Source organism: Panthera onca, chromosome B1 (genome assembly GCF_046562875.1).
Source record: "Panthera onca isolate mPanOnc1 chromosome B1, mPanOnc1 haplotype 2, whole genome shotgun sequence".
In the NCBI taxonomy this organism is placed as follows: domain Eukaryota; kingdom Metazoa; phylum Chordata; class Mammalia; order Carnivora; family Felidae; genus Panthera; species Panthera onca.
In genome coordinates, this window is record NC_138342.1 from 176,613,980 (window position 1) to 176,631,356 (window position 17,377).

The window sequence follows — 17,377 nt, forward strand, 5'->3', positions numbered from 1 at the left end:
TGGACAGAGGCAAAAAAAGCCCATTCACCATGGCTCCTCTGTCCTGGAGGAGAGAACAAATCACACCAAAGAGATACTCAGGAGGGCTGGGTGGCTCCCTCCCAGTGTGACAGGAGGCGAAAGATGGATCTATGACCTGGGTCTGGCCCATGTTTCTAGAGTAGAATGCAATGCTGGAAGGAACTTCGCCCTGACAAACCTACTTCAATGGTTTAATAAAACAGACTTTGCCGGAGAACCCTCTTTTCACATGGCATCTTACATCTCCAAAGCATAAACAATAAAGCAGCATTCTGGGGGAGGTGGATAAATCAACTGATATCTGGGTATTCTGAAGGACATCCCCATGTGCACAGAACCCAGTGGGGTCAGGATCTGGGTTCAGGCTCCACTAGCTCTCATAACTTGACTCTAAAGGCTGGGCTGTGCAGGAGTGGGCCCCAGACAAAGCTGACACAGGATCCCTGGCCTTCTGTCCTGGCACACATGCGCAAGTCCTTAGCGTTTCCTTCTACCCCAGGACCTCTTCACAGGGTGGCTCTCTCCTCTCTGGTTCTGAGTCAGGGCGAAGGGCCATACCGGGAGACTCCATCCCAACCTGGGGCAGCAGCATCTGGCCTCACTTATTCAGGAAATGGGAACCTAAAAGGACCACAGATGCATTTTGAGCTTCTGCCCATACCAGGAATCATTCAAGGGATCTCCTGAGGGACTGTATCAGACATTCCCAGAAATCAGGTTACCAGCTCCAGAGGGCCCCCCCGCCCTCACTGTGAGGGGGCAAAGCTGTGTTCCCTGGGAGGCACCAGCAGGCACTAAAGCTCATTAAGGCAGGGCCAGGGTTGTCCAACACTCAGTAACAATTAAGAGAAGGGACCAGAAACTCTTTGCACGCAGGTACGCTAAAAAAGAGGTCACTTTAGGAATTTAGGAGCACATGGAGGATAAAGGAGAGAGAAATAAAGAAGGGAAGTGCGGAAGGACGGGAAGGAAGGGGGAGGGAGGAGTATAGGGGTGCAGGGGAAAAGGCAGAAGGGAGGAAAGGAAGACAGAAAGATAAAGACAAATTTCATACCTACCCATGGCTTATGGCTTTGTGCATCTGAATCCACTTGCTCACTAAGCAAAGGGCAGAGTTGGAGCTGCCTTCCTGAGACAGGTGGTAAAGGACAGGACTGGGACACAGCCCCGGGGCAGGTGGGGGGCTGGGAACCTAAACACACAGCGGGAGGGGATGGGTCTGTGCACGCTGGAGCCGGAGGGAGCACAGTGGTGGCGACTGGTGCTGCCTGGGTGTGGGGCTGGGGCTCTGAGCCCCATGAGGCCAAGACATGTTGGTGTTTCAGAGACACAGGAAGAGGGAGGTCTGACCAGGGGGTGGGGGCGCAGTGGATGGCATGACTGTTGGTGACAGTGACTGCAAGAAGGAAGCCCTTCATCTCCCACACACCCACCCAGCTTCAGCTAACCTGTCACGCATGCTGGGCCTTCTCCACCCACACAAGCCTCGCACGTGAGCACCGCAGTCAGCCTGGCCTAGAACCCCCAAGTACTCCAGGGTGATAAGCAGGCGGACTCTGGGCTGTGGGGTCCAGGATAGACGGTACTCAGCTCAGCTCAGTCCATTGGCTGATTCTCAGGGAGGATGTGGTGGTGATGGAGTCAGCAGAGGCCCTGAAATTCATGACTCTCGTGCACCATGGCTTGGACACCACTGCCCTTGCCAACAAGGTGGGCCCTTCTCACTGCACTACTTACTCCACAGACATCCAAGCCTGCCCCTCTTTCAGGTCCGAGGTGCAGTGGCACCCATTTGCCCGCAGAGGGCAGTGTCCCGTCCCGTCCCCCCCCACCAGGCAAGGATGAGTTTCTCCCCAACATTCCTGGGCAGCAGGGCAGGTAGGGAAGTTCAGGAGCAAACTGAGCAAATGGAGTTCCCAGCAGGCAGCTGGTCCAGGTGAATAAGCTGTTTTGTGCTAACCACTGCTGTCCTCCAGGGGGTGGGGAGGACACCCACTCGAGCTCCTTGTTCTGCTGTGGCTTTTGGCCCCAGATCACTAGTAGCCACTCCTGCCCATCGCCTAGCGGCTGCTTTCGTACATCATAAATGCTGGGGAAACTCGTGGTTCCCTGGACTCCCTCTCCATGGGCAATTCAGCAGGAATGAGTCTATGCAGTTGACCTTCCACGTAAGACAACGATCCTGTCGTGTGCGCACATGCTTGTGCACACACAGCCCACTCACAATCCTGCCTACAATCCCAGCAGCTTCTCAAGTCCCTGTAAGAACCTGTAATGACATATATGATCCAAACTAACACTGACTCTGTGCCAGAAACTGCTAAACACGCCATCAGATTATGACCTGTAAGTCAAGAAGCAACAAGACCCTGGGATGCTTCTCCACGAGAATTTAGCGATTACCACGAGTTCATTACCCAGTAAAGCTAAGGGATTACCACTAGAATTTACTATTGGCGGGGGGCACTGTTTGGGGTTCTACCATCACTCTTCTTTAGGCAGGCTTTTCTGAAACACGGTGCCCCCGAAGGATAACACTGAAGTCTCTGACACCTCAGCACGGCACCAGCTCCTGTGACTACTGAGAGGTTGGACAGGAGAGGAGAGCACCAGAAACAGAAATAACTCAGAGCAAAAATAAAATGGAATGCTAGAAAAAGTAGTGAGTATCCATAAGAGTAATTTCTATCCTCTTCCACTTACAGATGAGGAAACTAAGGCCCAGACAATTAAAACACATACAGAATTCCCATTTCCAATCATGTTGCCAAGGACAGGAGGACCTGGACTGGTCTCTACAGACCAGTCTTTCTGCAGTGATTTGCAAACAGCACAGTGTAATTATTTGCACTGTACTACCTCCTTCTGGTGACTGACTGCCATCCTCACACTTGCCTTTAGAAACAGTTGTGAGCAGTGCTTACCAAGGTGCCTGGCTCAATTAAAGGTAGTGACCATTAGTAAATGGTCCAAATAAAAAACTCCAAATAAATTGGTTTAGCTGTTTCCTTCTCCATGAAAGAAAGGGGTAAGTCTATGACCAGTGTTTCTGAGTGTGGTCCCTGGCCCACCAGCATCACCTGGGAACTTGTCAGAAATGCAGAAACCCTAGGAGAGAAACCAAAGCACCTGCATGTACCAAGCCCTTCAGGAGATGATGACGCGCACACCCAAGTTGAGACTCACACTGTTCCTGAGTGAGGTTTCCAAAGTGTGGCTGGAAGCAGGCCGCCTAGAGATGCTCTGTGGTCAAGTAAGTTTGAGAGAAATGCAGTCTCTGCCCCTTCGGCAGATTCGAGATACACATTAAGCACATTACAGACTCTGAGAAGTTCCACAATGAAGAAACTTATTAAACTTGATTTAACCCTGGGTTTCCCAAATTTATCTGACCACAGAATCTTTTTATTACGTAGCACCCGCGAGTGCTGAGAAGGCCCCTTCCAGTGGTGACTTTTGGTGGATCAAGGAGCTGAGGCATGCCAATATGGCATCCAAGTTTCTAGCTCTTAACACAGCTGATTACAGCGGGAAGACCACCAGCCCAGCTGGTGTTCTGGATGTCTAACCTAGTCTGTAAGACACAGCGAAGACTTTCTCACCTTTCCTGATGGAGATGCTGTATGTGAATACAGGTTTCCCTAGCACCGTATATTCAGAGCCAGGCTCTCCTTCTGAAGGCATGGAAATTCACGTTTCTACACTGTCTGCAAGATGGACCCTGTCTACCCTGCTGGGGCTTTCCCCACACTGAACCAACTGCAGCCAGACACTCACATTCTTTAGTTCTAACCAACCTTGGCCCACTCGCTCTAGGCCTAAGGATCCACTCTGAGCAGCATCACCAAATAAAGCAGGTCAGATCCTACAGCACACCGTGCTGAAGGCTTCCAGGCTAAGGAGAGGCAGCCAAGCCAGAAGCACGCGTGGTCCAAGAAACTACAAATCCATCAAAGAGACTGGATTGATCTGCTATACAAAAAAACCGATCATTTTTATGGAATTATAGGGTTCTTTAAAACTGCACTCCTGCCCCCTGCCATACCTAATAAAGTGTTCACCAAAATTGGAAAAACACTTTTCAGGAATTTCTGCTTCATGAAATGAGGCCCACTGAGGATCACTCTGAAGGAACATCCTTCCCCCATTCCACCCCACCCCACCGCCCTCCCCCCACACCAAACTGCCAGCCCATCCTCTTTCTCAGCAGACATAGAGGGCAAAAAACGCACTCACCATTCTTTACTACTTGTCTGGCATCTAATATTCCTTGCCTAGGGCCACTGAACAAGTTGCCATTATCTAGGCAAAGTGTCAACATCTACGGTGAATCGGTCCAGAGGTGAAGTCGGCCGTCTGACCTACCCTGACCTCCAGAAAGGAAGTGAGCAAATAAGCTCTGGCTGGAGAAGGTCACGATGCTCCAGCCCAGCCCAGAGCCCTGTAAGATCTCCCCATCTGAATGGGGGGACATTGCTGGGGCTTGGACCCAGGCAGCGACGAGGTCTAGACCTCCTGCTAAGACCAGTCAAGGCTGGGCTTAATTAAACGTAAGGCTTCAGAGATAATTTTCCCTCCTGAGCTTTTAGACTCTTTCCCCGTCTGTCCTAAGCACAAGCCAGGTTCTTGCTTCCAAAGAGGCATGTGAAATGTGCTCAGACATCCCAGAAGTTCACTCAAGACGCCACTCGGGTCGAGGGCACCCAAGCATGTAACATCCTGTGTCAGATTAAGTCCACAGCAGCTGCTTGTCATCCATATTTAATTCTGTCAGTCTGTTAATTTTTAACTATGTTTGCTATCGAGGGCCATTAGAGGTCCCAGGAGCCGAGCCCGGTGAAGCGAGAAGTACTTCATGGCAGAGTGGATGAGGCTTGAAGTTGGGGTGTCCCACTTTCCCATCCTGTCACGGAGTTCTGGCCTTCCCCCACTGGCAGCACAAATCCTGAATAAAACATGATCCCATTTGGAGTAGATTTTCTTTTATCCCCCGTCAGAATTGGTTTTCTTCAAGGAAAAGTTCACTTTCTTTTTACGAAGGCTACATTTTATATTTCCAAAGTTTCTTCGTAGCCCTGGTTTTGTTTCCAAAGCAGTTAGAATTCCCGTACTTCTGGATGGTACATGGGTGCCCTTTCCTAGGAAAGGAGGCCAAAAATCAGCCCCTGCCTCCCTCAGTGCCACAGCCACAGGCTGCCATTCTTGCTCTGGTAGCGAGGCCCGGGCCCTTAGGGTTCTCTTGCTAGGGTGCTCGTCTTGAGTCCCGATATCCTAACTGCTTCTAATGCTACAAAGGGAGGGCTCAGGAGCCTCTGGGCCATGGCAGATCAAGTTCTGACAAAAAGAAGGAAATAGAAGAGCTATCTTAATAATTACAACTCCATGCCAAGCATTTCACTCTTTCCCTTAAAATGACCCCATGAAGTAGGTACTTACTGATTCTTCCCACTTAAAGATGAGGAAGCTGAGGTTCAGTGAGGTTAAAATGAGCTTGCTTAAAATCCCAAAGTTAGCAGAGTGGGTGGAAATTATCATTAAAATCAGCCTGTCTGTCGGAGCCTCTGCACCATGGTACTGCGGTGGTCAGACCACATTATTTGTGAAGGGGCTCTCACTGCTGATGAGGTTGGGGAAGAAGACGCAGGCTCTAGAAAGCTGAGCCTTAACAAAGGACAAAATGAAACATGCTTTGTAAGAAACCCGTAAAACAGTGCACCAAATGAAGGTAACCCTGCTGCCCCCTAGCCAAGAAGAGGCCCACTTTGAGCCACGCTCTCAACCATAGCCATGGTGAATTCGAGGACTCTTGTTGGGATCCACAACCATGGCCAGGGCCATAGAGCACTAGGGGACTGATTCAGGTTTCTGAACAGCTGCTTGCAGTGTGGTGAGGTTTGGGTCTCAGTAGCAACAGCTCTGGCTAAAGGAACATCTACCCCATTAACTCTGGCAAACTGACTTTGGCCTGCTTCTGAAGAGGCTGGTGAGGACAGGCCAGATGTTTATGTCTCTCACTGCTTTGGTGAGGTGAGGGCTCCCGAGTTCTCCAAATACCAGACAGCAGAGGGGATGAGATGGACAGAAAAGGTAAGGAAGGAGAGGGAACCTGCTTGGTCAGGGTGGGATCCCCTGGGGGTTCAGCAACAGGCCATGGTTCAGCCAAGGCACGAGAGGTAACTAAGTCTGCCACCTGGAAATGAGGCTGGGTAGAATCCTACCGGATGGACTGTGGGAAGAATGAGCCAGAGAATCCGGGAGGAATGGGCAGGATGAGCTGTGGGTCTTTCTCTTCTCTAGTTTCTCTGATAGGAAAGCAAGATAAGACAACAGCTGGAAAGTTCAGGGACAACGGGTCTGAGTAAAGCCACATACAGGAACCATTTGGTCTCTCTGGGAGTTCAGCTGTTTCCCACTCTTGATCTATTTCCTGTCAGGGAGAGGTTTTCTCCCAGCAGGCGTGTCCGGACCCAGCTTCGGGGGGAGACTTCCTATGGGGACAAGTCCTCCCGGTGCTGACACAAGCTCCAGGACTCCGCTGCCGGATGGAGGGCAGGTGTGGTCACTCTGGTGGCTGTCCCTCGAGGTCTCGTTTATTCTTTCCGACCTCTGGCCTTCCGTTTGGCTGAAGCCATGAGGACTCTGCAGCATCAAGTGTTGTCAAGACGCGCTAGATGCCCTTCGTGCTTGAACTATCACAGCTTCACCAGTAGCCAGTCCTGGGATTCATTCTCCTTGTTGAAATTTCCTTGAAAGACTAACCTTTATGAAGCCCTTCCCATGTGCCAGGCACTCTTGTTCTACATGAGGGATTACTAGCCCTACTTTACTGAAGCCCAGAGAGGTTAAGGAACTTGTTCAGTCAAAGTCACGCAGCTCGTAAACGGCAGAGCCAGTGTCTGACCATGAAGCTCCATAGCCTTCACTTCCAACCCTTCCAAGGCCAGGCCCAGAAACAGTCCAGAAGCAGTGCTGGCCAAAGAAAGGGGGCTCTGTGCTCCTAAGTGGGAGACGCATTCCCGGAGCTCACAGCAGGCCAGCCTGCCTGCCCTAGCCTGGCCTCCGGGGGGAGTTAAGCCAGGTGCTCCTAGACCAGAAAGCTAACCAAATCAAGAAGCAGACAAGGCTAGCACACTCAGGAGACAGAGCACCCAGGGGCAGTTTCTCCTCACAGTGTGGCCTTCGTGGAGCTGTAGGTTGAAAGGGAAATGTCAGAGGATTAATAGTTTCATCGATGTCTACAAACAATTTAAAGCCTTGGGCTGATCAGCCCCCAAAAGCAATCTCTGCAGTCCTTCAAAGCTGTGGTCTCCCAGACACTCACAAGCCCTGGACTGCAGGAAGACAGTAGCTGTTGGAGAAAGCCAGGCCTCGAGGGACCAGGGTCTCAGGTGAGAAGTGCTGGTGCCATCCGGGAGGCACAGAAGCAAACGCCCCGAATCTCCCGACTCTTCCCTTACCTTTGGGAGGTTGGCCAGCCGGGTACGGTGCTGCAGGCCCTCCCATGGGTTTTGCTCACCAGTCCCACTACAGGACCAACCACCGTTCCGGCACTGGCTACTGCCTTCTGAGCAGGAGGGCAGAGGCTGAAAAATAAAGTGCCCTTCCTGTGGGAGTCCCGCCACGTGCCTGGGCAGGGCACGCCGCCGCCATGCTGCTGGGGCCGTGTGCTCACCGGAGTGCACACTCACACCTGCCCGGCTTCCTAGCTCCCTCGAGACGCTCCCTCTCTCATGGGCCACGCATTTTAAATCATACCCCATGCCACACCAGATGCCCTGGTGTCATCTCCACAGGGCACAGTGACAGAGGAGGTGCCTAACAAAATTTGTCTTCATTAAAAAGTTTCAAGATTCAGTTCTCAGAAGCTGCCTGTTGCTGCGGAGTCAATGCCTGGATACGGCGGTGGGCGGGCAGCTCTGGAGTTAGTGCCCGCACACCATCCTTGGCTCCCGTCTCCGCCCGTGATCTTTCTTCCGTTTGCCTGGGTCACTTTCCCACGGTCCATTTTCACATTGATTTTGGGTCTAACCTTTAAAGTATTTCCAATGTGTCGCAAGGCACCTCCCTAGGGGCGTGTCTTACCCTGGGAGGTTTGTGTTGGGATGTTAAAACCTTTTGTTTACGTGCAGGTGACGGGTTCCAGTCGTAAGCCCTGTAAGATCTGCCGTTAGGGCGAATGAGGCCTCTGAAGGAGAAACAGGTAACCGGGACCTGCTCTCTCAGCCCTACTTACCTGTAGAAGTTTCTGGCCCAACAACGTGGCTCTGGTCAAGGGTAAATGGTATTGTTTCTAGAATGTAATGAGAACAGTGCACTTTATTGGCTTCCTCTCTGCCCTGTCAGCAACAAGACCCAATGATTGCTAACAAGCAAAACCGAACCCAGACTGATAAAGCGGAGATGTGTGAGTATGACGTGACAGGAACCACTATGTTCTTTTGAGAGTCTAACTTTCCTAAAAGCCATGGATGAAACCTCCCCTCCTGTTCACAGTGACTTACATAATATATTTAATACATTTCAAATACCAAGGACAGGGTGATCATGTCTAAAAATGTTAATGATCTTAGAAATCACTTGTTGGCTGCATCATCTCTACAACGAATAAGGCAGTACTGCAGCTTACAGTCCCATTGCCTTATGCAATAATGCTTCAAAACTGGGATTTGGTGTCAAATAAGCTCTTCAATTTAGACCCGGAGGCACCAGACCACAGATGGAAGCTGGAGTAGAACTAGAAGGCGCAACTCGTTTTCAATGACACTTTCTGTCCCCTGGGTCCTCCTTCCTCTGGATCAGGGCGGACAGACTGGAAAGCACATCTATTTGCTTCAAACAGGCTTCCGATAGCCAACACACCATCCCCGTTGAAGCAAGATCTCCAGGTAGAGGCGACCCACAGATGCTAGAAAGAGAATCTTCCAATGCGCAGCTCTTGATGGTTCGGGAACCCAAGAAGAGACTGGCTGCGGCAGCAAGCCCTTGACTCTGGGCCAAGTCTCCCTGGGTGCTCTGAGGCCCTCTCCCACGAAGTGTGTGATCAGTGCCACGGCGGCCCAATTCTCCCACCATCTCAGAGATAACATCTTAGCTCCAAACTCGCATCATCATGAAAACAAAACGCTGCAGTCTACGTGAGATAATTTTTGCTCGGATTAAAATTTTTATTGAAATCTCTCAAATGTTACCAAGAAATAATTTTTGCAAAATGGGGAAAAGTAGCTAACAAGCAAATTCAACATGGGAGCTCCCTCTGCTGGTCTGCAGTAGGTTGGTATGTTACAAACACATTCCCAGAGACAAATCTAATTTGCTGGAGAAGTGGACAAAAGACAGGTGTGTTGGGCTTTGCCTCAGGAGAGAAACACTAGAAGAAAAAAAAAATCCAAGTCTCAAAACAGAGCACAACATTGCTAAGAAAAACAAAATAATATAAAAGCTTCTCCAAAGACATACAAGTAAGATCTCCAAACAAAACCAGAATCATCCACTAAGGGCATTGCTCCATTTGGTCTTCCCCACTGCTCTACCTCCAGTTAATAAAAATTCCCTCAGACCCTTTGGGTGAAGGTTAAGTTCTGATTCCCTTGTCTTTGCCTCCAAGTCTCTTCTTACAGGCTTCTCATCTACTGAGAGAAGAAAGATCCAAGGAGTCACTGGAGTGAGGCCTTTCCAAAATTGCATCAAAGAGTTAAGCTTTTGGTGAGCCAGCACTGAGGCGTGGAAAGAGCAAGGCCTGGGAGTCAGGTGACCTGGCTCCAGTCATGGCAGAGCCATTCGCAACTCTGGAGAACTCTCTCCATCTTCTCCAGTCTGTTTCCTCAACTGTAAAACAGGCCAGACCTGCTCATCGGTAAAGCCCCTACCAGTTCATTCCACGATTCTCATATTGGACAAAGAAATTTAAATAACCACATCTGTTCACGAGCCTTTAGGATACAGAACCCAAGCGTCACTGGGAATGACTCCAAACAAGTTGTGGGGTTGAGCACAAGGATCTCACTGATATCAGATGAGAGTTCCACCAACTCTAGGACCGATGTGGCAGAGCCAAGTGGATTCCAGGTTGGGAAAATCTTGAGATCGAGGAAGAACTCACAGGGGAGGGTGCCACCATGGGCAACACATCCCGTTTAGTCAAATGGTCGAGTCACTGAATCTTAGCACTGTCTCTCCCTAACCTTTGTCACAACGGCATGGGCTTTCTAATCTCTTAAGACTCTTTAGTTCCTTCTCCCACAACCCCAGATATACTTTGGATTTCATCCGTTACATAAAGGGCAAGTTACCCAGATGTTAGGGCCCCAAAACTACCATTCCCAGTCCTTTCTGGCCAATGTCAATTCTTGCCTTTCCAAGGTAACGGTGAAAGGCTTTGTTGCTGATTAACCAAAGCCATCAATATTCAGATGACTCCACAAACTTGGCACCATTTCATAGTATTAACATTTGCCTCAACTGTCCACCTGTATTTAAGCACTCTAGCAAGAGGAACGAAGACTTATCCATGGATGATGGGGGCGGGCCCACAAACAGAGGGGCCTCTTTGAGTTGCTCCCAGTCATCGACAAAGTTATCCCTGAGGCCACTACGAACATTTCGAGGACTCAGCAGAAGATGTGTCCACTGGCTTAAGTTTTATCCGTTCTCGCTCCCCTGCTACCTGCCAGGAGACCAAGCACTGACACAGACAAAGGTGGAAGCAATGGCAGGAAGGGAAGAGAAGGGAAGGGAAGGGGAAGCAGAGAGCACAGCTGATCTGGATGGAACCTGGGTCATCAGTCTTAGGACTGCTGCTACCAGAAGTGACGCTCTGTGCCCGGTGCTCTCACCACCACCATCTACTTTTCCCTCACTACTGGTACTGCTTGCTACCTCCCCTTCCCACACCGAGGGTCACCACACCGGGTGGTGCCTGGGTCCTCTCTCCGCAGTCTGCTTGTACGGGCCTGGGCAGCTGGGTCGTCAGCATGTGCACAAAGCACTGGTAACCCTGCTGGAAGAGAATGGGAGCATAGGCAGCCACCAACACTCCTGACCCCGTGGCCTGTGAGGATGTCAGCTGGGGGACCGCCCGTGCGTGTTTTATACAACACGGTGAATTCTGTACAACATGAAAGAGCTGTAAGTCAGAAGGAAGAGTATTCTGGGAAGCTGTGTATTTCATCCAGCCTTGTAAATAAACACAAAACAAAAAAACCCCACCTGTCTGTCTAGGCCAAAGCTTTTCAGAAACCAGGCTTTCCTGCTTTTAGAAAGAGTTCCACGTGCGCTAAGACAAATGAAATCTATATTCTCTCTTGCTGTTGATCGTCACTCTGAACACGAACATTCATTACTATTCCTTGCACTAGAAGCAAAACTACGAGCAACATTTTTTTTCCAGGGGAAGAGGAAGGTTGGTATGTAGATAGTAATCTTTGTGAAGAAACAAGGGAGTTTATAAAACTCAGGCTACTCTTCACTGAGAAGGAGTGGGTCAGATCAGAGACCTTCACCTTGACTTGTAATTACATTCTCAAAACTACACTGGTACCTCCTTTTATACAGGGTTTCCTAAAAGTGGAAAGAGGAACCCTTAATCTTTCCTGTAACACATATAAGACAGCACGCGGTCTTCCTGGAAGCTCCCAGCTTTCCCCTTTGGTCACTAGATCTGAGGGAACACGACAGCAGCGATCTCTCAATACACAGGTTCACACACAGACACGTAAGTCCTGCGACAAGTGGACACCTCCCTCTGCAGCCCTTCCGCGCAACCAGGCACACACGACCACGGTCTGGTGACGCCCTCTAGCTGGCTGGGCCCAGTCTCTCGTGTGTGATAGGAGGGTGAGATCATTAAGGAAGAGAGAGGTGTCATTTGGGGCAAACATCAGGCAGTGGGTGATATCATTGCTGTCAGACGATCCCCAAGTCCTGGAGTGTCAGCTTGATTGAGAGGGAATCATTAATCTCCTGCAGGTGGGTCTGTTAGCTTGGATAGGTGTTAGTTGTACGGTGTGCTCTGGGGAACCGGGTTTGAAAGGACCAGTGGTGGAGTGAGTGAAGTCGTGGCCGATGGGTATAAATTACCTGGGCATGCAGTGAAGCGGGATAGGTGAAAGCAGGAGGAGGTAGAGCAGGCGCTAGCTCCGCTGGGTACAGAGGGTACGGGGCCCACACTTCAGGGCTACTGGGGTAAAGTGCAGGCACTGTGAGCTCATCTGCAAGAAAAGAATAAGGGAAGAGTTAGTGGTTACCAAACAGCTGCTTTCAAATCAGAAACAAAACACCAAACAACCCCGAGCCCCAATCGATGTCAGGAGTCAAATTACTCTCATTCCTTTAATAACCTGCTGGTTTTGGTCCCCAAACTCTAAGCAAGGGAATGGTAAATACAAAGTGAAAAAAGGCAACAGGCATCTGCTGCCTGTCTGGCCTGCTGAGATGTCGGGCCTGGGCTCTGCCCCGGACACTCTGATGTCTTTCCAACTGGAGCTGGGGGAACACAAGAACAGTGGGGATTTCCTGCACAAAACCGCACACGTGGCCCTCCGAGGAAAAGAGGAAGAAAGACAACTGGTAGGAGATATCCCATGAAAACCCACTGCAGAGTCTCTGAGAGAATAATGGCTTACTGGCAGGACCCAAACAGACCTGAACTGTAGGACTTCTCTGCTTAGAAGTGTAATTACTGCTAACCGATAAGTCATGATCACCAAGCATTACCCATTTAACACTCAGAAGCACAGAGCCAGACGTTGTGCCTACAAGACATTTAAAATGTTAAAAATTCAGAGAATAGAAGTGAAAAAGGCTGGAGTATCCTGATTAAAGTTAAGCTCCACAAAGATGCAAATTAGAACATTCACAGTCACTGCTTACACAAACTATATTTTCTAGGAAAAAAAAGTGAGTCATGTTGCCAACTGACTGGTCTCAATCTGATTCCATTCAGGTCAAGCTGCAGTTTGCCAGATTGAAGGGCAAGTGCCCGGGGCTCAGAATGTATCAGGAAGCAATCCATTAAAGTAACAGCAAACACATGAGGGAGCGTCTCAGCAAAGGCAAAAATAACATCAGTCAATAGTTATGAATCTGGACTCTGTAAAGCAGCAATCTCAGTATGTGCTTTTATCACCTGTCAAAATCTGAAATCAAGTAGGCCAAGGATGCTACCCAGGACTGCTGAAGGAGTCAGGAAAAGGTGACTTATAAAGCCATTAGAGACTCTGCCATTCAGGACTTTCCAGAAGTCTAGAGTGCACGTGACCCAAGGTCAATCAAGTCATTTCACTCCTTCCCACACGGAAGAAGTCACCTTAGGCCTGCTTATTCCAGGTCTCACTCATTCTCGCCATCTGCCAAAACTCTGGCTCTGGGCAGGGTTTTTAGTGTGGGAAGGGGGCTGGAGACAGAACTTCCCTGAATGTGATGTGGCAACTGCTGTACGGAGCAACCGGAAAGCAGCAGAGCCTGTAGGTGCATGTGAAGCTGGGGAGTTTTTCCACAGCTGGCCAGCATGGCAAGAACTTCTGAAAAGATGGAGACTCCAGAGCTTACTAGGGACTATCCCTTCAGAAGGCAGCCTGTGGATCTCGACAATGTGGAGTGCTGTAACCATGGCTGGCCGGACTCCCCGAGTCCCCTTCTCAACAAGGCAGTTTAAAAAAAAAAAAAAAAAAAGGTCCTCCTCAGGACTTAGTGATGGGAATACAGACTGTTTGCATATCCAGGCTGGAAAGCCTAGCTCAAAGAGTAGACTGATATTATTTGACGGGGATAACAGTAGCATCATAAGCCTCTTTAAAATGATCAGGTCTACACCACCGATTTCCAGTTCTAGGGTATGTAGGTGTCTGAAGCTTCTGTAAGAAAATTCCTAACAGAGGGATTGGGAGAATGCTTAACAGACCTCTGTGTTTCCGGTCATGATGAGACCATATGATTTCCATTAGAGCAACTCTTGTGGGAGCCCCGCTTGTGGAAACTGTTGCCAGAACCCATGCCTCGGATTTCAAACAAACAACCATTCTCAGGAATGGCAAGCTATTATTGTTGTTGTTGTTACTGTTATTTCAGCTACCATGCTATTTTAAGACATTCTGAGCCTTTAAAAAAAGAAAAAGAAAAAAAAAGTCAAGAAAGTCTCAGGACCCAGCACACTAATGTCTTAGCCCATGCTTGCTCAGTCCTACTGTGACAGCAGGAGACTCTAAATGCCAGCAGAGAGGACTACGCAGGGCCTGCAGCCTGATGGCAGCCCTTCCTCATCCTGTTGCCTAATAGGAACTGGCCAAGTTGGGGGTGAAAGTTTTAAAAATGAAATGTCTTTTATGATATCTGATCCTAGAAATGGGGCATAAATTCAAGCACTCCCACGGAATTAAATAAAACTTTTTTGGCAAAAGCTACCTGATCCTAGAGAGAGAGATAGTGGAGATAGGGGGAGTCAGGGTTTCAATCTCAGCCTTGACAGATGGAATTTATGATTTCCAGACATTTCTACATTTTTATCCTACAGCATTACTTCCCACTGGGTCTAGACTGATGCTCGGAGACTATTCACTGACCTGCATCTGCACTAAACCTAGCCCAGAATGGGACATTTGGAAACAAAGTCCCCAACCCAAAGCTGCTGACGGTACAAGTCAGGTAGTGGAGTGAAGGCCTAAGAGAGACTGGAGCGAACTCACATTGGATAAATCCCGTCACACATCTCACCACCCTTCCCTTCTCCCCTTGTGACGCAATCTGGAGTTACCATAAATGTCAAGAGATGTGCAGCAGAGTGGGCTGGTCGGGAGGAAGATGAGCTCAAAACGTGCCAGTGGAAACGCTCTGAGCTGGAGGGCACTGGGGAGAGGAGGAGTCCTCAAAACCAAGTGCCCACCGGTTGGCCAGTGAGAGCTCAGGAAGGCAGGATCCAGCCTGCACCCCTGGCGCCAGCTCTGAGACTAGCACTTAGTGTGTAATAATGCTTGGTAGACTTAATGGGGCCTGGTGGAAAACTTTAAAAGCTGCTTAAAGATACACCACTGTTTTCTTTATTAAAGGAAAACTTAGGAAATATCCATAGGAACTAGATCTAAAATTCCCCAATCCTTCCAGTATTTGCCACACTAAAACAAAAACCATGAGCAAAAAGGAGACTTGAACCGGAACACATGTTACAGAACAGTAATTTTCAAAGTTCAAAATAAAAGCAGTTGGAACCCTTTCTTCAAACTAACTTTCCCCAGAATCCCTTTTTAAATAAAGTGTAGTGAATTTTGGTTGCCTTGATGGTGGGGTAGCTGGAGGACTTCAACCCCCATGTTTGTCTCCCAGGTACACCAGGGTTCCAGAGAACAATGAAAACTGCTGTTATAGCTGTGCTCACCCATGGAACGGTTTTTAATGCAAGTTCCTCTTGGGGCACCTGGGTGGCTTAGTCAGTTAATCATCCAACTTCGGCTCAGGGCATGATCTCGCGATTCGTGAGTTCGAGCCCCACATTGGGCTCTGTGTTGACAGCTCGGAGCCTGGAGCCTGCTTTGGATTCTGTGTCTCCCTCTCTCTCTGCCCCTTCCCTGCTCACACTCTGTCTCTTGCATTCTCTCAAAAATAAACTTTAAAAAAAAAAAGAAAAAGTAAGCTCCTCTTCCAAGTCTGAAGACTGAACTCATTCCTGCAGCTCCTGAAAAAAACCCACTGGAGGGAGGGAGGGCCATGAGCAGCCAGAGCAGGGGAGGAAACAAAGAACACTGGGATGACTTTGGGAATGACTGGGACAGAACCAAACAGGCTCTCCTAACACAGACTTCAGTGCCTGAAGTACTTTGGAATGCTGAGGGAGTCCTCAAGTGAGCGTTTAGGGCCTCACAAAGCGCAGAAAAATCTGACCCAGGAAGTACAGGTGAAATGAAAGGAAGAAAGGTGAATAAGCCAAGTCAAACTATTTACTCCTTCCTCTGCGCTCCCAAACTTTATCTTCATAGCTGCACTACGGCACCCACAGTGCACCCAGTCCTGTGAGTCAGTATTTCTCAAAGTATGGTGGCATCACCTGGGAGCTTGGCAGAAATGCAAATTCTTGGCTCCAGTACAGACCTACTGAATCAGAATTCTTCCCCCCCCCCCCCCCCCCCCCCCCCCCCCCGGTGAATCTGATGGATGCCTAACTTTGAGAACCACTGATACAAGTTGCCTTCTTGTCTTTCTTAATGGATCAAGATGCTTGAGCCAAGTGTTATGCATGTTGCTCTCAAAGAGCTTAGCACAGTACCTGCTACACAGCAGTTTGTTTAATGAATGGATGAAATACTTCGAGAGAGAAAATGCAAATGAGAGCAATGATTGTGGACTTGTTCTGTGAGAGAAACTGGAGGGTCAAAGCAGATCCAGCCTGACAGCACCTGCTTGGCCCAGAGCCACCACTAGTGACAGAGCAATATAGGCACAGTGGGGACAGCTGGACCAGGCTACGGTCACACCTGTGGCAAAGCAAGCCCTCACAGACACGTACATTTCACTAGGATGCTGAGGAATCTCTGAAAATCCACATACTCTCTCTTGGCAGAAGAGGGTAGTAAGCTGAATTTTGTATATTCTTTTTGGTTGCTAATGTGTGGTCTTGAGAAAATTAAAACAACTGAAGAGACAGGTTTTCCATAGCACAAGCCCTTCACACACACAGATGAACCAACAAAGGTGCGGGCAGCAGCAGGGGAGCAGATGGGCTGGCTCCAGTGGGTTTCACCTTCCTGAGTCACTGCTGATCCTGTTCAACTTAATAGGATGGGAAGGCTGAAAAAAAGAGAAGATTTGCTGCCCTGAGCCCGTTAGGATGACCACAGTTTGGCGGGGTGGGGGGTAGGGTTGGGGGTGGGGGGGAGAGAGACTCCCCTTGACTACATAGGCTCTTGACCCCCCAGTGAGGGGAGGGATCAGGGCCAGGGCTTTGTGTCTGGGCCTAATCCGACCCTCTGCTGAGAGGGTGATGGGTCAGTCCTCTCCCATTAGTCCAGATCCAGCAACATCCTTTCTCCTATCCTTTCTCCTTTCGCACCTCTGAAGGATACAGTTGTTGAGGGCTCACAATATACATCTGAATAAGCCTTTTTTTTTTTAGCATAAGAATATACAACCGTAAAAGCTCAAATTGTATTCTGGCAAACAAGGACTAGAAACTTCCCCAACTCCATCTTCCAATCCCTTTGAAAAGAAAAAAAGAGCAGTGTCTGACAGAGGTTTAAACAAAAACAGCTAATGAAGATCATCTTGTCTGCCTTTTCATTTTGGATGCGGAAACAAACATGCAGAAGGGCGAAGCTTCCGGTGTGAAGTCACACTGAAACAGATAAAGATGAACTGACTCTCAAAAGCAACAGAG

General features: G+C 49.1%; 1 protein-coding gene across 14 annotated transcripts in view; it reads right to left on the reverse strand.

Moving 5' to 3' along the window:
• RBPMS (RNA binding protein, mRNA processing factor) overlaps positions 1–17,377 on the reverse strand; it is a 176,349-nt gene that overhangs the window by 14,462 nt on the left and 144,510 nt on the right. For 7 of the 14 annotated variants that reach the window (XR_014137638.1, XR_014137636.1, XR_014137637.1 and 4 more), the window contains 2 exons: positions 12,097–12,227; positions 1,080–1,213 (listed from right to left, as the gene is read on the reverse strand). The exons of 3 other annotated variants lie outside the window; for them this stretch is intronic. Coding sequence is in view for 5 of the 11 variants with exons in the window: in XM_081795631.1 (XP_081651757.1) it covers positions 1,080–1,213; positions 12,097–12,227 (265 nt within the window). In the remaining 6 variants the exon portion in view is untranslated. Of the gene's footprint in view, positions 1–1,079; positions 1,214–9,161; positions 9,389–12,096; positions 12,228–17,377 lie in introns of those variants that run through there. 4 more of the 14 variants (XM_060653155.3, XM_060653156.2, XM_060653152.2 and 1 more) reach the window with 2 other exon arrangements.